Source organism: Erpetoichthys calabaricus, chromosome 2 (genome assembly GCF_900747795.2).
Source record: "Erpetoichthys calabaricus chromosome 2, fErpCal1.3, whole genome shotgun sequence".
Lineage (NCBI taxonomy): Eukaryota > Metazoa > Chordata > Cladistia > Polypteriformes > Polypteridae > Erpetoichthys > Erpetoichthys calabaricus.
The window spans coordinates 21755286-21773992 of record NC_041395.2 but is presented as its reverse complement, the minus strand read 5'-3'; the positions used below and the strand labels follow the sequence as shown (position 1 = coordinate 21773992).

The 18707-nt window shown below is 46.2% G+C and overlaps 1 protein-coding gene across 1 annotated transcript in view; it reads right to left on the bottom strand.

Annotated features, from left to right (window-relative positions):
• Nucleotides 1–205: 205 nt before the first annotated feature.
• Nucleotides 206–18707, bottom strand: part of LOC127526802 (lamin tail domain-containing protein 1-like) — a 114739-nt gene continuing 96237 nt past the window's right edge. Inside the window, exons 5-6 of the mRNA XM_051923626.1 lie at nucleotides 7289–7443; nucleotides 206–339 (exon numbers count right to left, since the gene is read on the bottom strand). Coding sequence (XP_051779586.1) covers nucleotides 320–339; nucleotides 7289–7443 — 175 coding nt within the window. The 3' untranslated portion in view covers nucleotides 206–319. The remainder of the gene's footprint in view (nucleotides 340–7288; nucleotides 7444–18707) is intronic.

The following is an 18707-nucleotide window of genomic DNA, read 5'->3' as shown; positions in this document are numbered from 1 at the left end:
TTTCAACACGCAGACCCCAAAACAGCATTTCGGTGAAATGTCTCCAAACCCCCCACCACTCCTCCCATAGCCTGGACAGAGTCAGTTCCACCCAATAGACGGGGGCTGACGTGACCCTTATTTCTGCAGCAGCACCCTACAATAAAGCGTCTCTGCCTGATCATCAGGACCCCACGTAGTCTACTGGAGGACGTCAAGATGTGTCAGGAGGGCAGGACGTGTGCGTCGATACCAGAGAGACCAGGAGTAGATCGCAGATGGGTTTCGGAGCCGTCCCTTTGTCAAGGATCTTCTGATCGCAGTACACAGCAAAGGTCACTTAAAATTGTGTGACAGACCCTACACACAGAAAAAAAAATTATATTAGAGAAATATGAAATAATGAATTAGTAATCATATCAGAAAGGATTACAAAGTTGCACAGATCACAAAACGAGAGCTGAAAGTCCACGGCCTGCAGGTGTTAGTGAGCTGCCACCGAGTTCACATCAGACTGCACATCAAGTTTATTCTTTTCTCAAATTTTTTAAAAATGTCTTACCTAAAGGACGTCACGGTGAGTGCCAAGAGTAGAAGATCGAGCGGCCGTCCCCACCTGAACCTGAACACATCGATTTTCCATCATCACAATACGCCGAATACACATCCTGCAAAGCTGACCACTGAAACTCTGGACAAATCTACCATCCAGCTGGTTGACCCAACTGCTTAGTCCCCCGATTTAACGCCTTGTGACTTCTGCTTGTTCCCAAAAATTCAAACACCTTTGCGTGGAAAAGTTGCTGAGACGCGTGACGAACGGGTGGAGACACGGAATGAGCAATGTGAGAGCTCAACTGAACTGAAGGGGATTTTACTTCTGGCCTTGACATGAAAATGTGAATCGAGCTTGAGGGTCTCTACGTGGAAAAAGCCGGAATGCTGCGTTGGAGTCACCGGTGAATGAGCTTTCATCGGGGGGAAAGAGTTCTGCCTTAATTGTCATTTCTTTCATGGACGGTGTGAGGAACAGCCCGGACACAGACAGGCGGACACCGAAGGGTCAACCACCAACACGCATTTATTCATCTCCATATATTATTTACAGTGCACACAACCAAGTACCCCGTACCAAACACCCACAGTCCAGGCCTCTTTCCTCAATGCCTCTCCTTCTGGCCGCCTCCACTCCTCTCCTCCAAGCTTCGTCCTCTTCCACCTGACTCCAGCTATCAAATGGAGAGAGGCAGCCCCTTCTATGTTCACCTGGACGTGCTCCAGGTGCCTCCTGATGAACTTCCGCCAGCACTTCCTGGTGTGGTGGAAGTGCTGAAGGCCAGGGCTCCTCAGGCATTGGGGCGCCCCCTGGTGGTGACCATGGGCCCCTATAGAGTTGAGCTTCCAAGATCCTTTCCCGTGGGCCCCATAACCATCAGGGCGGTCACCCCCTCGTGGTCCGGAGGAGGCATAGTCCTTCTTCCGGTCCTTCCAGGCGTCCTGGCTGGGTACCACCCCCAGTCGCTTGCCACAATGGCTAATGACTTTTGCAAACCCCTTCTGCTAAATCCACATAAATAATACGTCTTTATACAGTCTTGTGAAAAAGTAAGTGTCCCCCAGGAACTGTTAACTTTGTCTGAAGAGGCAGACAGCAGATCTTCATGCAAACGGCGTCTACAGATAAAGGTGACAGACCTGAACAGATGACATGGTGAGCAAAAGTGCACATCGGTCAAGTCCACCCCAACATTTACCACCACTTCAACTCCATCAGATTAGAATAAGGAGTTTGAGATGAGGTGCCAATGATAAGAACCTCCTTAGGGAGTCTGCAGGTGGATCTGACCATCTTATTTAAACCGCTGATATTGAGGGTCTGGTGGTCTTAAAGAGGCCCTCATTAAGAAGGTGTAGAATGCCTAGAAGTCTGACAAGGGATTTAAAAAGACCACCAAAGAATTTGAACTCAATCATTCCATTGTAAGGAAAATCGGCTACAATTGGTGCAGATTTCAAATGGATGAAATTTGTCCAGGACTGGTTGGCCGAGCAAATCCAGTCCAAGAGCTGACCGTTTGATACTAAAAGAGCCACCAAACATTCATTGTGGGACCTGCAGGTAACTCAGGGGGTATCAAAGTGCACACATCTACTGTCAGAAAGGAGGAAACAAATGTGACCAGCGTGTAAGGTGTGCCAGAAAAAAAAACAACCCTGGTGTCCAAGAAGAACATCTGGGCAAAGACCGGGCCTTCTGGACCAACGTGCTCTGGCCGGGTGAATCAAAGATAGACATATTTGGTATGAACTGGAGATGACACTGCAGGAGAAGAAGCTCTCATACCAAGTGTGAAATGTCCTCTGCTTGAGATCATTGAGTCTTCTATGAATTCTGCATCACATCCAAGTGTGCTTGAGGAGAATGTGAGGCCACCCATCTAAAATGTCAAGTTGAACCAGAAATGGACTTTTTAACCAAGATAATAATAATCTGAATCACACCAGCAAATCAACCAAAGAATGACTCAATGAGAAGAAATAGAGGGTTACAGACTGGCCTGGTCAAATCCCTGGTTTGAATCCCACTGAAATTTTATGGATGGCATTTGAAGCGGGTAGGACATGCAGGACAAACCACAAACATGTTTTGCATGGAGGAGCGGTGAAAAATTCTCCCTTGAGTCCATGTCAGAGACCACAAAACGGCAACAAGAATTCATTTCTACCAAAGGGGGCAACACCAGCTTCTGAGGCCAGGGGTGGACTTACTTTTCCCTTCTACTGCCATGGTTGTTGAATAATATCTCTCTATAATAATAAAAAAATCTTTGGACGAGACAAGACTAATCCTGCAACGAGACGTGACTTTTTGGAAGGAGACTTTTACCATGTGATACTTTCACGCCCTACTCACAACCATTTTCAAACAAGACCACGATCATCAGGTGCATTCTAACACTTAATCTGGACAGACACCAATCCATTAAAGGGCTTACTTATGAACACATACACACTTACGAAGATCCAGTTTAGAATAACCCTATGATCTAAATATGGCAGCAAGAAACGAGGAAGTCAAACGAATTAACGCAAAAATTGTCAATCGGTTACACTGCAAATTGTTTAAATGTGTATCAATAGACTATGATGAAACAGTTGGTGGTGATGAAAACATCAACTTACAATATCAGTGTAGAACGGAGTGGTGGCTCTGAGGCTAGGGATCTGCACTGGCAATCGGAAGGTTGCCGGTTCAAATCCCGTAGATGCCAAAAGGGACTCTGCTCTGTTGGGCCCTTCAGCAAGGCCCTTAACCTGCAATTGCTGAGCGCTTTGAGTAGTGAGAAAAGCGCTATAGAAATGCAAATAATTATTATTATTAGAATATCTACAAGCGTCAACACCGTCTGGTCCTCCACAGGCCGAATTACTGTAGAAAGAAGGACGTATCTTAATGTTATTGTGTAATTTATGTCTGGGTGATGGGGTATGCAATAGGACAAGATTAGTTGTATTGGAAATTGGTCAAACAATTCTGACATGTCAAATTTTAACAGGCGACAAGAAAGGTAATGTAGTCCATCTTCACTAATGACATTAGACACCAAAGGAGATCTTGATTTGCCATTCGTATTAAAACATTTACAGTTTCCCATGAGAATAGCTTTTGCAGAGACAATTAACAAATCACAGGGACAAACATTTGAAAAAGTCGGTTTATTAGAGAGAAAGAAACGATATTCACTCACGGGCAGTTATACATTGTGTTATCACGATGAAAGTCCAAACAAGGAAACAAAATTCAATGCGATATTGAAGAAAAGTTAATTCCAAATATTCTTTTAACTGACGTTTTAAAGTAAAAGTGAAAATAATGCATATGTAACATTTCCGATGAAAATAACAATTTCTTTAAATTGTTACAGTCATATGAAAAAGTTTGGGAACCCCTCTCAGCCTGCATAATAATTGATTCTCCTTTCAAAAATAAAGATAACAGAGGTATGTCTTTCATTTCCTAGGAACATCTGAGTACTGCGGTGTTTTCTGAACAAAGATTTTTAGTGACACAGTATTTAGTTGTATGAAGTTAAATCAAATGTGAATAACTGGCTGTGCACAAATGTGGGTCTCCTTGTCATTTTGCTGATCTGAATGCCTGTCACTGCTCAATGCTGATTACTTACAACACCAAAATGGTTGGATGAGCTCGTTAAGCCTTGAACTTCATAGACAGGTGTGTCCAATCATGAGATATAAAGGTATTTAAGGTGGTCAACTGCAAGTTGTGCTTCCCTTTGACTCTCCTCTGAAGAGTGACAGCATGGGATCATCAAAGCAACTCTCCAAAGATCTGAACACAAAGATTGTTGAGTCTCCTGGTTTAGGGGAAGGCTACAAAAAGCTATCTCAGAGGTTTAAACTGTCAGTTTCAACTGTAAGGAATGGAATCAGGAAATGGAAGGCCACAGGCACAGTTGCTGTTAAACCCAGCAGGTCTGGCAGGCCAAGAAGAATACAGGAGCGGCATATGAGCAGGATTGTGAGAATGGTTACAGACAACCCACAGATCACCTCCAAAGACCTGCAAGAACATCTTGCTGCAGATGGTGTATCTGTACATCGTTCTACAATTCAGCACAATTTGAACAAAGAACATCTGTATGGCAGGGTGATGAGAAAGAAGCCCTTTCTGCACTCACGCCACAAACAGAGTCGCTTGTTGTATGTAAATGCTCATTTAGACAAGCCACATTAATTTTGGAACAAAGTGCTTTGGACTGATGAGATAAAAACTGAGTTATTAGGTCAGAACAAAAAGCGCTTTGCATGGCAGAAGAAGAACACCGCATTCCAAGAAAAACTCCTGCTACCTACTGTCAAATTTGGTGGAGGTTCCATCATGCTGTGGGGCTGTGTGGCTAGTTCAGGGACTGGGGCCCTTGTTACAGTCGAGGGTCGGATGAATTCAACCCAATATCAACAAATTCTTCAGGATAATGTTCAAGCATCAGTCACAAAGTTGAAGTTACGCAGGGGTTGGATATTCCAACAAGACAATGACCCAAAACACAGTTCAAAATCTACAAAGGCATTCATGCAGAGGGAGAAGTACAATGTTCTGGAATGGCCGTCACAGTCCCCTGACTTGAATATCATCGAAAATCTATGGGATGATTTGAAGCAGGGTGTCCATCAAATTGAACTGAACTGGAGAGATTTTGTATGAAGAATGGTCAACAATACCTCCATCCAGAATCCAGACACTCATCAAAGGCTATAGGAGGACAGCGTCTAGAGGCTGTTAGATTTACAAAAGGAGGCTCAACTAAGTATTGAAGTCATATCTCTGTTGAGGTGCCCACATTTATGCACCTGTCTAATTTTGTTATGATGCATATTGCATATTTTCTGTTAATCCAATAAACTTAATGTCACTGCTGAAATACTACTATTTCCATAAGGCATGTCAGATAATTAAGAGGGTTTCCCAAACTTTTTCATATGACTGTATTAAGGTCAAATCCTTGGTGCTTGCCTCCAAAATGGTCAATGGGTCATCCCCTATCTACACTCAGTGGCCACTTTATTAGGTCCACCTAAATAAAATGCATTATTATTATTACTCAAATGTTTGTTAACACAAATATCTAATCAGTCAATCACAGGGCAGCAACTCAATGCATTTCGGCGTGTAGACATAGTCAAGACCACCTGCTGAAGTTCAAACTGAGAATCAGAATGGAGAAGAAAGGTGACTGAAGTGACTCTGAACGTGGCATGGCTGTTGGTGCCAGACTGGCTGGTCTGAGTATTTCAGAAATTGCTGATCTACTGGGATTTTCACGCACAACCATCTGTAGGGTTTACAAAGAATGGTCTGAAAAAGTGAGAACATCCAATGAGCGGCAGTTATCTGAACAGAAATGCCTTGTTGATGCCAGAGATCAGAGGAGAATGACCAGACATGTTTGAGGTGATAGAAAGGCAACAGCAAGTCAAATAAGCACTCATTACAAGTGAGGTGTGCAGAAGAGCATCTCTGAACACACAACACGTCAAACATTAAAGCAGGTGGGTTACAGCAGCAGGAGACCACAGCGGGTGACACTCCTGTCAGCTAAGAACAGGCAACTGAGGCGACACTTCACACGGGCGACAACAGAAGATTGGAAAAATGTCACCTGGTGTGGTGAGTCTCGATTTCTGCTGTGACATTCGGATGGCAGGGTCAACAACATGACAGCATGGACCCACCCTGCCTGGTATCAACATTTCAGGCTGCTGGTGGTGTAATGGTGTAGGGGGTATTTTCTTGGCACACTTTGGGCCCCTTAGTACCAACTGAGCATCGTGTAAATGGCGCAGCCTACCTGAGTGTTGTTGCTGACCATGTCCATCCTTTTATGACCGTAGTGTCCCCATCTTTTGATGGCTCCTTCCAGCAGGATAACACACCATGTCACAAAGCTCAGATCATCTCAAACTGGTTTTTTGAACATGCCAATGAGGTCACTGGACTGAAATGGCCTCCACAGTCAGCAGATCTCAATCCAGTAGAGCACCTTTGGGATGTGGTGGAACAGGAGATTCACATCATGGATGTGCAGCTGACAAATCTGCAGCCGCTGTGTGATGCTATCATGTCAATATCGACCACAATCCCTGAGGAGTGTTTCCAGCACCTTGTTGAATCGATGCCACAAAGAGTTACAGCAGTTCTGAAGGCAAAAGGAGGTCCAACCAGATACTAGCGAGGTGTTCCTAATAAAGTGGCCAGCGAGTATATATGGAGACACTTGTGAGGTCCTCTTCTCCTTCTTGAGCTCTCAGATCTGCGTATGAACAGTGTGTGGTGGCATCAAATCTCAGTCCAGACTCTTTTCATGTGTAGCTCCAGGCTGGTGGAACGAGCTGCCCACCTCCGTTCGAAACTCTGAGTCCCTCAAAGTGTTTAAGAAGCGTCTGAAGACTCTCTCATCTGGTGAACTTCTGTTAGGTTTTGTAAATCTGGGACTCATATGTCACTTGTATTTTGATTCTGAGCTCTTTGCCAGTGGTGATCTTTTTTGTCCCCTTGTCCCATCACATTTCTTTCCCCAGACTGATTTTACTCGATTACGTTGACCCCTTTTGTAAATCGCTTTGAATAGAAATGTCTGCTAAGCAAACAAGTGTAACTGTGTTAGCTGTTGATGGGCCCTCCTAGATCAAAGCCCGGGTTGGTTCACTTACACCCATTGCACCCCCCTATACTGCCAGCCCAGAGCTGCACCATCATTGTGCCCTTTGAGTGTGTCGCACCCACCTGCTGAAGGAGTTGAAAGGAGTGCAAGCAAACTGGGGTGGCGGGCAAGACACTTCTCAGCTTCCTTGGTGGCAGCTTCGACATCTGGGCCAACTTCATAGCGAGTCGGGCAGAGCGAGGATCTTCGATTAGGATGGCATCGACTTGTCAGGACCCTGTGAATAAAAGCAGACATTAGGAATTGAGCACATACACGGACATTCAGGCCCACAGCCTGACAATCCAACTCAGAAGCCAAACAAGTGACCTACTCAAGGCTGCTCAGGTCACCCAGGAGCAGAGGTGGGTAGAGTAGCCAAAAAATTGTACTCAAGTAAGAGTAGCGTTACTTCAAAATAATATGACTCAAGTAGAAGTCAAAAGTGGGCGGCACGGTGGCGCAGTGGGTAGCGCTGCTGCCTCGCAGTTGGGTGATCTGGGGACCTGGGTTCGCTTCCCGGGTCCTCCCTGCGTGGAGTTTGCATGTTCTCCCCGTGTCTGCGTGGGCTTCCTCCGGGCGCTCCGGTTTCCTCCCACAGTCCAAAGACATGCAGGTTAGGTGGATTGGCGATTCTAAATTGGCCCTAGTGTGTGCTTGGTGTGTGGGTGTGTCCTGTGGTGGGTTGGCACCCTGCCCAGGATTGTTTCCTGCCTTGTGCCCTGTGTTGGCTGGGATTGGCTCCAGCAGACCCCCGTGACCCTGTGTTCGGATTCAGCGGGTTAGAAAATGGATGGATGGATGGATAGAAGTCAAAAGTAGTCATCCAAAAAAATGACTCAAGTAAGAGTAAAAAAGTATTTGGTGAAAAGACTACTCAAGTACAGATCATCATAAATGGTTTATTTTTTAGAAATGTTGAAATAAGACAGACAAAAATATAAAATAATGTGCAAATTCTGCTACAGTGGAATCTCGGGTCACGATTGTAATTCGTTCCAAAACTCTGGTCGTAAACCGAATTAATTTCCCCCATAGGTTTGTATGTAAATACAATTAATCCGTTCCAGACCACACAAACTGTATGTAAATATACCTTTTTTTATAAATTTTTAAGCACAAAAATAGTTAATTATACCATAGAATCCATCCATCCATCCATCCATCCATCCATCCATCCATCCATCCATCCATCCTCTTCCGTTTATCCGAGGTCGGGTCGCGGGGGCAGCAGCTTGAGCAGAGATGCCCAGACTTCCCTCTCCCCGGCCACTTCTTCTAGCTCTTCCAGGAGAATCCCAAGGCATTCCCAGGCCAGCCGGGAGACATAGTCCCTCCAGCGTGTCCTGGGTCTTCCCCGGGGCCTCCTCCCGGTTAGATGTGCCCGGAACACCTCACCAGGGAGGCGTACAGGAGGCATCCTGATCAGATGCCCGAGCCACCTCATCTGACTCCTCTCGATGCGGAGGAGCAGCGGCTCTACTCTGAGCCCCTCCCGGATGACTGAGCTTCTCACCCTGTCTTTAAGGGAAAGCCCAGACACCCTGTGGAGGAAACTCATTTCTTGTATTCGCGATCTCGTTCTTTCGGTCACTACCCATAGCTTGACCATAGGTGAGGGTAGGAACATAGATCGACAGACCGATGCAGAGCCCGCATTACTGCGGATGCCGCACCGATCCGCCTGTCGATCTCACGCTCCATTCTTCCCTCACTCGTGAACAAGACCCCGAGATACTTGAACTCCTCCAAAGTCCACCAAACCGGACCCCCTCAACACCCTGGCTGTGCCTAGAAATTCTGTCCATAAAAGTTATGAACAGAATCGGTGACAAAGGGCAGCCCTGGCGGAGTCCAACTCTCACTGGAAACGGGTTCGACTTACTGCCGGCAATGCGGACCAAGCTCTGGCACTGATCGTACAGGGACCGAACAGCCCTTATCAGGGGGTCTGGTACCCCATACTGTCGGAGTACCCCCCACAGGATTCCCCGAGGGACACGGTCAAATGCCTTTTCCAAGTCCACAAAACAGATGTAGACTGGTTGGGCAAACTCCCATGCACCCTCCAGGACCCTGCTAAGGGTGTAGAGCTGGTCCACTGTTCCATGACCAGGACGAAAACCACACTGTTCCTCCTGAATCCGAGGCTCGACTATCCGACGGACCCTCCTCTCCAGGACCCCTGAATAGACTTTTCCAGGGAGGCTGAGGAGTGTGATCCCTCTGTAGTTGGAACACACCCTCCGGTCCCCTTTCTTAAAGAGGGGGACCACCACCCCGGTCTGCCAATCCAGAGGCACTGTCCCTGATGTCCATGCGATGTTGCAGAGGCATGTCAACCAAGACAGTCCTACAACATCCAGAGCCTTGAGGAACTCCGGGCATATCTCATCCACCCCTGGGGCCCTGCCACCAAGGAGTTTTTTGACCACCTCGGTGACCTCAGTCCCAGAGATGGGGGAGCCCACCTCTGAGTCCCCAGGCTCTGCTTCCTCATTAGAAGGCATGTTAGTAGGATTGAGGAGGTCTTCGAAGTACTCCGCCCACCGACCCACAACGTCCCGAGTCGAGGTCAGCAGCGCACCATCCCCACCATATACAGTGTTGACACTGCACTGCTTCCCCCTCCTGAGACGCTGGACGGTGGACCAGAATCTCCTCGAAGCCGTCCGAAAGTCGTTCTCCATGGCCTCTCCAAACTGCTGCCATGCCCGAGTTTTTGCCTCAGCAACCACCGAAGCTGCATTCCGCTTGGCCTGCCGGTACCTATCAGCTGCCTCCAGAGTCCCACAGGACAAAAGGGACCGGTAGGACTCCTTCTTCAGCTTGACGGCATCCCTCACCGCCGGTGTCCACCAGCGGGTTCGGGGATTGCCGCCATGACAGGCACCGACCACCTTACGGCCACAGCTCCGGTCAGCCTCCTCAACAATAGAGGCACGGAACATGGCCCATTCGGACTCAATGTCCCCCACCTCCCTCGGGATGTGGTCGAAGTTCTGCCGGAGGTGGGAGTTGAAGCTATTTTTGACAGGGAACTCTGCCAGACGTTCCCAGCAGACCCTCACAACACGTTTGGGCCTACCACGCCTGACCGGCATCCTCCCCCACCATCGAAGCCAACTCACCACCAGGTGGTGATCAGTTGACAGCTCCGCCCCTCTCTTCACCCGAGTGTCCAAGACATGTGGCCGCAAGTCCGACGACACGACCACAAAGTCGATCATCGAACTGAGGCCTAGGGTGTCCTGGTGCCAAGTGCACATATGAACACCCCTATGCTTGAACATGGTGTTCGTTATGGACAATCCGTGACAAGCACAGAAGTCCAATAACAAAACACCGCTCGGGTTCAGATCGGGGGGGCCATTCCTCCCAATCACGCCCTTCCAGGTCTCACTGTCATTGCCCACATGAGCATTGAAGTCTCCCAGCAGTACGAGGGAGTCCCCAGAAGGTATGCCCTCCAGCACCCCCTCCAGGGACTCCAAAAAGGGTGGGTACTCCAAACTGCTGTTCGGTGCATACGCACAAACAACAGTTAGGACCCGTCCCCCCACCCGAAGGCGAAGGGAGGCTACCCTCTCGTCTACTGGGGTAAACCCCAATGTACAGGCTCCAAGTCGGGGGGCAATAAGTATGCCCACACCCGCTCGGCGCCTCTCACCGGGGGCAACTCCAGAGTGGTAGAGAGTCCAGCCCCTCTCAAGGAGATTGGTTCCAGAGTCCAAGCTGTGCGTCGAGGTGAGCCCGACTATATCTAGCCAGAACCTCTCAACCTCGCGCACAAGCTCAGGCTCCTTCCCCTTCAGAGAGGTGACATTCCACGTCCCAAGAGCCAGCTTCTGTAGCCGAGGATCGGACCACCAAGGTCCCCACCTTCGGCCACCACCCAACTCACACTGCACCCGACCTCCTTGGCCCCTCTCATAGGTGGTGAGCCCATGGGAAAGGGGACCCACGTTGCCTCTTCGGGCTGTGCCCGGCCGAGCCCCATGGGTGCAGGCCCGGCCACCAGGCGCTCGCCATCGAGCCCCACCTCCAGGCCTGGCTCCAGAGTGGGGCCCCAGTGACCCGCGTCCGGGCAAGGGAAAACGGCGTCCAAAGTTTTCATTCATCATAGAAGGTTTGAACCGCTCTTTGTCTCATCCCTCACCTAGGACCAGTTTGCCTTGGGTGGCCCTACCAGGGGCATAAAGCCCCGGACAACAGAGCTCCTAGGATCATTGGGACACGCAAACCCCTCCACCACGATAAGGTGGCGGTTAAAGGAGGGGTACGTCCATAGAATGCACAGTGTAATAGTAAACTAAATTTAAAAACATTGAATAACACTGAGAAAACTAACATTGCAAAAGTTCACGCTAAGAGCCTTACGAACCCCTCGCTGTAAACTCTTTTTTTTTAAGCACAGTTTTAAGTTACAGGGAAAAAAATGAAAATTTGAAAGATCCGTAATTTATACAAAAACTAACCATAAACAACCAAGAAAACTAACCTTGCATGAGTCGAGTTCTGGCGTGAAGGAAGTGAGGAGGAAGCTGGGTGGAGAGGAGGTTACAGTTTTAAGGGAGAGTCCCTCTGCGCGATGGAGGGATGTTCTCCTTCAGGTATTTTCTCTCTTGTGATTTCTTGGGTTTCTGGTGTTTTTAGCTGTTTAGTTGGTGGATCAGACTTCGCGAAATAGCGGACTTGCCTTTTCCTAAGCATTAAAATTTTTCAGAAATGCGAGACGACATGGTCGTTCATCATGTTTATCACTCTGTTCGCAACCGCTTTGTCAGGGTGGTTCTTCTCGAAAAAATCCTGGCACTCGTTCCATTTTTCCATGACGGCTTTTATTGCGTCACTTTTTATAGCCGCCCTTTCCTCTTCTTCCCCTGAGGACTGTTCCTCGGTGAGCAACTTCTGTTGCTCCTGCTAGAGTTCAGCGAGTTCCTCCGTCGTCAGCTCCTCCTTGTGATCCAGGACCAGCTCCTCAATGTCCTCATTGTCCACTTCCAGACCCATGCTCTTGCCCGTGGACACAATCTCATCCACAACAGGAAGCTCAAATCTTTCTAAATCCTGTTCAGGAACGCATTCAGGCCAAAGTTTCTTCCAGGCCTAGTTCAAGGTCCGGTATGTGACGTCTTCCCAGGCTTTATCAATGAGGTTGATGCAATGAACGATATTAAAACGCTATCCCCTGCAAGTTGCTGCTCGTTCAACCACACTAGCAACAGTTTTTCCACCTCTTCCAGCCAGTGGCGTAGCTAGGGGGGGGGCAAGAGGGGACATCTGTCCCCGGGCTCAGCATCCAGGGGGCGCCAAATTTCCCTTCCCCATTGCATTTTGGCAAACAGGAGGAGGCGCGAAATTTTCAGTTGTCCCCGGGTGCTGAAAATCCTAGCTACGACTCTGCTTCCAGCACTTGAGGCCTCTGCTTGGTTAACACTGTAACTCCTTTTGCAACATCAGCTGCTTTAATGGCCTCTTTCTGCTTTAGAATAGTCGAAATTTTGACTTCTTGTACTCGGCGGCAAGATCAGTAACATGAACGCCACGCTCATACTTTTCAATGATTTCTTTCTTTAATTCAATTTCAATTTTCTTTGAACCTTTCTTCTCACCAACACCAGCACTCTTCACTTGCTTAGAGGCCATGGTTAATTGCAAAATTAATGCAAAAGCACACGGAATAGAGCACAAAGAGTTCACAGCGAATGAACGCACGTCTGACCGAGAGCAATGCACAGAGAGAGACTGAACACGTGCGGAAATGATCGGCGAGTATTAACCGGAAGGGAAACTGGCTTGTTCATCACCCGAGTGTGTGGTCGTCAACAGATGCAAAAAGATTGGCGAATTTTTTGGTCGTAACCTGATTTGTACGTGTACAGAGACGTTTGTGACCCGAGGCTCCACTGTATTTCCAAATAATAACATAAAAAATGAGTAAAAATAAATAACATCCATCCATCCGTCCATTATCCAACCCGCTATATCCTAACACAGGGTCACGGCGGATAACCCGTACACTGACAGTACAATAAAGTATCTATCTATCTATCTATCTATCTATCTATCTATCTATCTATCTATCTATCTATCTATCTATCTATCTATCTATCTATCTATCTATCTATCTCTCTCTATCTATCTATCTATCTTTCATCTATCTATCTATCTATCTATCTATCTATCTATCTATCTATCTATCTATCTATCTATCTATCTATCTATCTATCTATCTATCTATCTATCTATCTATCTATCTTTTATGTAGAGACTTTCATCTATCTATCTATCTATCTATCTATCTATCTATCTATCTATCTATCTATCTATCTATCTATCTATCTATCTATCTGTGTTTATATATCTATCTATGATATAGTGCCTTTCACATTTATCTGTCTATCATAAAGTGCCTTACATATCTATCTATCTATGATACTGTATAGTGCCTTTCACATCTGTCTAGGATGCTAAGGATAGAGCTGCCACACAAGAGGAAAAGAGGAAGGCCTAAGTGAAGGTTTATGGATGTGGTAAGAGAGGACATGCAGGTGATGGGTGTGACAGAACAAGATGGAGAGGACTGGAAGATATGGAAGAAGATGATCTGCTGTGGCAACCTCTAATGGGAGCAGCCGAAAGAAGAAGAATATAGTGCCTTTACATATCCATCTCTCCATAATATAGTTCCTTAAATATTTATCTATCTATTATATAGTGCCTTTACATATCCATCTCTCTATAATATAGTTCCTTAAATATCTATCTATCTATCTATCTATCTATCTATCTATCTATCTATCTATCTATCTATCTATCTATCTATCTATCTATCTATCTATCTATCTATCTATCTATCTATCTATCTATCTATCTATCTATCTAATACTGTATATTCACTTACCCTCTAAATAGCACAGCTGATAGAAAATAACATTAGAACAAGGCAGCTTGTGCACATACAAGAAGTCTCCCTTTAACATGACTGTCTGTGCATGTTTGGTTAAAACCTGCTTGTTCTTCACTCAGTGAAGTGATAGTTAAGTTTCAGCAGGAGTTGCAGTGAAGCTGTGACCATGTAGCAGTGAACAGGAGCCCCGCATGACTAAAAGTCTCCCACAGGCTGCACTGTGTGTAAGTGAAATGTGTTTTTTATATGAGGCCAGGGGTGTTCACCCTCATCCTCTTCAGGTTTAGCATTGGAGACCGTTGCCCCTGCCATTTCTCATGTATTCCTTCTTTCCCAGTCCGCTGTCTGTGAGGAGTTTGTGCCGCTATGCCGCCACAGTTTATGTGTGGTCATGTGACTGCGTGGCTACGTCTGATTGGTGAAACAGTGTCATGTGATTATTGTTGTCACGTCTGATTGGTGAAACAGTCATGCAGTAGACTGGCGGCTTCTCTCTGGCAAAAATATAGTGTATCTAATGTGTAAATGGAAAAAAGTAATGAGTCGAGTGTTACCCAATGTAGCGGAGTAAGAGTAGCATTTCTTCTTCACAAATGTATCCATCCATCCATTTTCCAACCCGCTGAATCCAAACACAGGGTCATGGGGGTCTGCCGGAGCCAATCCCAGCCAACACAGGGCACAAGGCAGGAACCAATCCCGGGCAGGGTGCCAACCCACTGCAGCACAAATGTACTCAAGTAAAAGTAAAAAGTATGGTGCAGTAAAACTACTCTTAGAAGTACAATTTTTTTAAAAAGTTACTCAAGTAAATGTAACGGAATAAATGTAACTCGTTACTACCGACCTCTGCCCAGGAGCTCCAGCACCTTCAGGAGGCCTTCAGACCCTTCATGGTTTGGGATATTGCAACCTTGTGCTACACTTATTGATGTTCATTTTGATTTTCTCGTATACAAAGTATAGGGAAAGTATTGTAATTGTCCAAAGATTCGACCTCGAGATTTTGATGAATCTCGATGTTTTAGACCAGTGGTTCTCAAACTGTGGGGCGGGCCTCCCTCTGGGTGCGAAGTAACAAAAAGAGGGGCATGAAGAAAAAAAAGAAAATCTATTGAAACCAAAGCAAATTAACTTAAACTACATTCTGATACTAGAAAAATAAATATAGAGTTAGATAAATGTTGATAAAAGTTAAGTAGGTATAATAAAATATGCATCTATGATATATCATTAATTAAAAAAGAACAAATTGGTATTAGTGGGCTCCTTTCAAAAAACATTAGGGGGGGGGGGGGGGTGCGATTAAAACTGTTATGAAAACTCAGGTCGTAAATACTTAAAAGGTTGAGAATCGCTGCTTTAGACCTCCCCGAGTCTGAAAATACCATTTTTGGAATTGTCTGTGTCTGTGTGTGTAAACACGATAGCTTGAGTACACTTTCACTTTGGTCAACTAAATTTTGCATACAAGTATTAGGTACAAAATGTAGATTTCTAACAACTTTTGAGCTATTTCTGCTAACCGGAAGTGGTACTTTTTTTATTCATGCAGCTGCAGAGTCCAATTTATTGAACTTTACTTTATAATAATTGTTCAATATAGTGTAGCGTCCCAGCCAGGTTGGAGCCTGACTGACTGTTAGGTCCGACTGAGGGAGGGCGGAGTACAGCACGGAAGACTGACAGCGGGGTATTGATTGAGGTGGTAAGAAGGGGGCGGGACCCGTGATGGGAGGAGGGGTTGGAGAGGGTGCTTAAAAAGGGGGTGTGTTTTGGGGGTTACGAGTTCGGCGTTCTTTTTTCTTGATTGTTCGAGTAAAAACTTTCTGGTGAGACTTTACTACGTCTGTTTGTTGTTCTTTTTTTTCTTCCTCTCTTTTCGAGCCTGACGCGGAGGTCGCTACAATATTATTAATTTGATTTGATTTGTTGTTGATGGTTCTTTAATGTACATAATATAAAAATATGATCATTGTCTTGCAGTTTACCCCTCAAATATCCATCCCCATATCTGAGTATACAAGAAAGTCGAGGGGAGAGCACTCCCGATTTTTCTTGTTTATATTAATGATGCTGATCCCAGGGTAGTTCAAGTCAAGTCAAAGTCAAAGTGAACTTTATTGTCATCTCAACCATATACAAGTATACAGATAGACGAAATTGCAAAGCTCAGGGTCCACAGTGTAACAACATGACATGCAAATAATAATTTAAAAATAGAATTTAAATTTAAATTTAAATTAAAAATTTAAATTTAAAATTAAAACACAAACAAGACAAGACATTGTGCAAAGACAAGACAAAGAAGTAGCAGCAATATCGATGTGTAAGATATGTAATATAATAAATAAGTAATAAATAATAGATACAGATAATACAGAAATGATCAGTGTATGATAATAGTTGTTAAGACGTGTAAACAATGACAGGTCAGAATGTTTCACAGCAGAAGGATATCAAGAGTTTCAAAAATCCTTAAAGGTCAGTAGGAAATCTTCAGTTCTTCTCTACCTGCACACTCATCTTTGCAGGTCAGTGGCTTGCATGTATAAAAGTTCTGTTTTTAGAGGTGGGTGAGGCCGTGTAGAAGATCCCAGGGGGCAGCCTGGTATTAAGGAGTCTAACAGCTTCGGGGTAAAAACTCTCCTGCAGCCTGGCAGATCTGGCTTTGATGCTGCAGTATCTTCTCTTGGATAGCAGAAGTGTGAAAAGTCCATGTGAGGGGTGTAAGGGGTCCTGCACAATGCTGCAGGCCTTGCGGACACTGCGTTTGTAAAATATGTCCTGTGGTGAAGGGAGAGGCACCATAAAAATGTTCTCTGCTGTCTTCACTATCCTTTGCAGGTGCTTGTGGTCAGATAGGTTGCAGTTGCCATACCAGACAGTAATGCAGCTGGTCAGAACACTCTCAATGGTGCCTCTGTAGGACATGGTGAGGATGGAAGGGGGAAGACTTGCTCGTTTCAGTCGCCTCAGAAGTGTAGTCTCTGCTGGGCTTTCTTGATTAGTGATGAGGTGTTATGCGTCCAAGTAAGTTCCTTAGTGGTACTCCTAACAGTCTCCACATCTAAACCGTTGATGCTGAGTGGGATGTGGGCAGGACGTGATTTTTTGAAGTCCACAAATATCTCTTGTCGACATTGAGAGATAGATTGTTGTCTACACACCATGCAGACAGTCATTCCGCCTCATCTCTGTATGCTGTTTCATCATCCCTGCTTATCAGTCCCAGCACCGTTGTATCACCCGCAAACTTGATGATGTGGTTGGCGTTGTGTGTGGCTGTGCAGTCGTGAGTCGGCAGGGTGAACAGCAGTGGACTAAGCACACGGCCCTGCGGTGCTCCAGTGCTCAGTGTGATGTTGCTTGAAGTGTTGCAGCCCATCCGAACTGACTGGGGCCTCTCTGTCAAGAAGTCCAGGATCCAATTGCAGAGGGTGGTGTTCAGAACCAACCTGCTCAGTTTTACAACCAGCTTTTGAGGGACGATTGTGTTGAAGGCAGAGCTAAAGTCTATGAATAACATCCTGACATGTGTGTCTTTTTTATTCAGATATGTCGGGGAGAGGTGAACGGCAGAGCATACGGCATCCTCAGTTGACCTGTTTCAGCGGTATGTCAACTGAAGAGGGTCAAGGGAGGCAGGGAGCTTAGTCTTTATGTGTGACATGACTAACCTTTCAAAGCACTTCATGATGATTGGCGTGAGTGCAACTGGTCATTCAAACATGTCACTGATGACTTCTTCGGCACTGGTATGATGGTGGTCGACTTAAAGCATGCTGGGACTGACGACTGGCTCAGAGATGTGTTGAAGATGTCTGTGAGGACACCAGCCAGTTGTCTGGCACATTCTTTGAGCACACGACCAGGTATGTTGTCAGGTCCTTCAGCCTTGCGTGGATTGACCCTGGATAGAGTCCTCTTCACGTCAGTTATGGAGAAACAGAGTACCTGGTCAGTGGAGGGAGGTGTTGCTTTTCTCGCAGGCTATTTGTTCTGCGCCTCAAACCGTGCGAAGAAGTTGTTCAGCTCCATCCGGAAGGGAGGCATCACCATCGCTGCTGTGTGGGTTGGGCTTGTAGTTTGTAATTGTCTGAACGCCCTGCCACATACAACGTGTGTCACTGGTGCTGCTGAATTGTTTGTTAATCCTCTGCGCGTTTGCCCACTTAGCTCTCCTTATAGCGCGAGACAGGTTGGCTCTGGCCATCCTGAGGATGGCCTTGTCTCCAGGTCTGAAGGCTGCATTTCTGATCTTGAGCAGCTTGTGCACTTCTCTCGTCATCCAGGACTTTTGGTTGGCTCTTGTGGTAACATCCTTGGTAACAGTAACATCCTCTATGCATTTGGAGATGTAGCCAGTCACCATCTGTGTACTCCTCCAGATTGATGGAGTCACCATCCATAGCAGCCTCCCTGAAAATGTCCCAGTCTGTCAATTCGAAGCAGTCTTGGAGAGCTGAAACAGCACCAACCTGCCACACTCTGATGTTCTTGTGGGCTGGTTTAGTGCGCTTCAGCAGGGGCTTTTATGCAGGAACCATAAAACACGCTGATATGGTCAGAGTAGCCGAGGTGGGGCA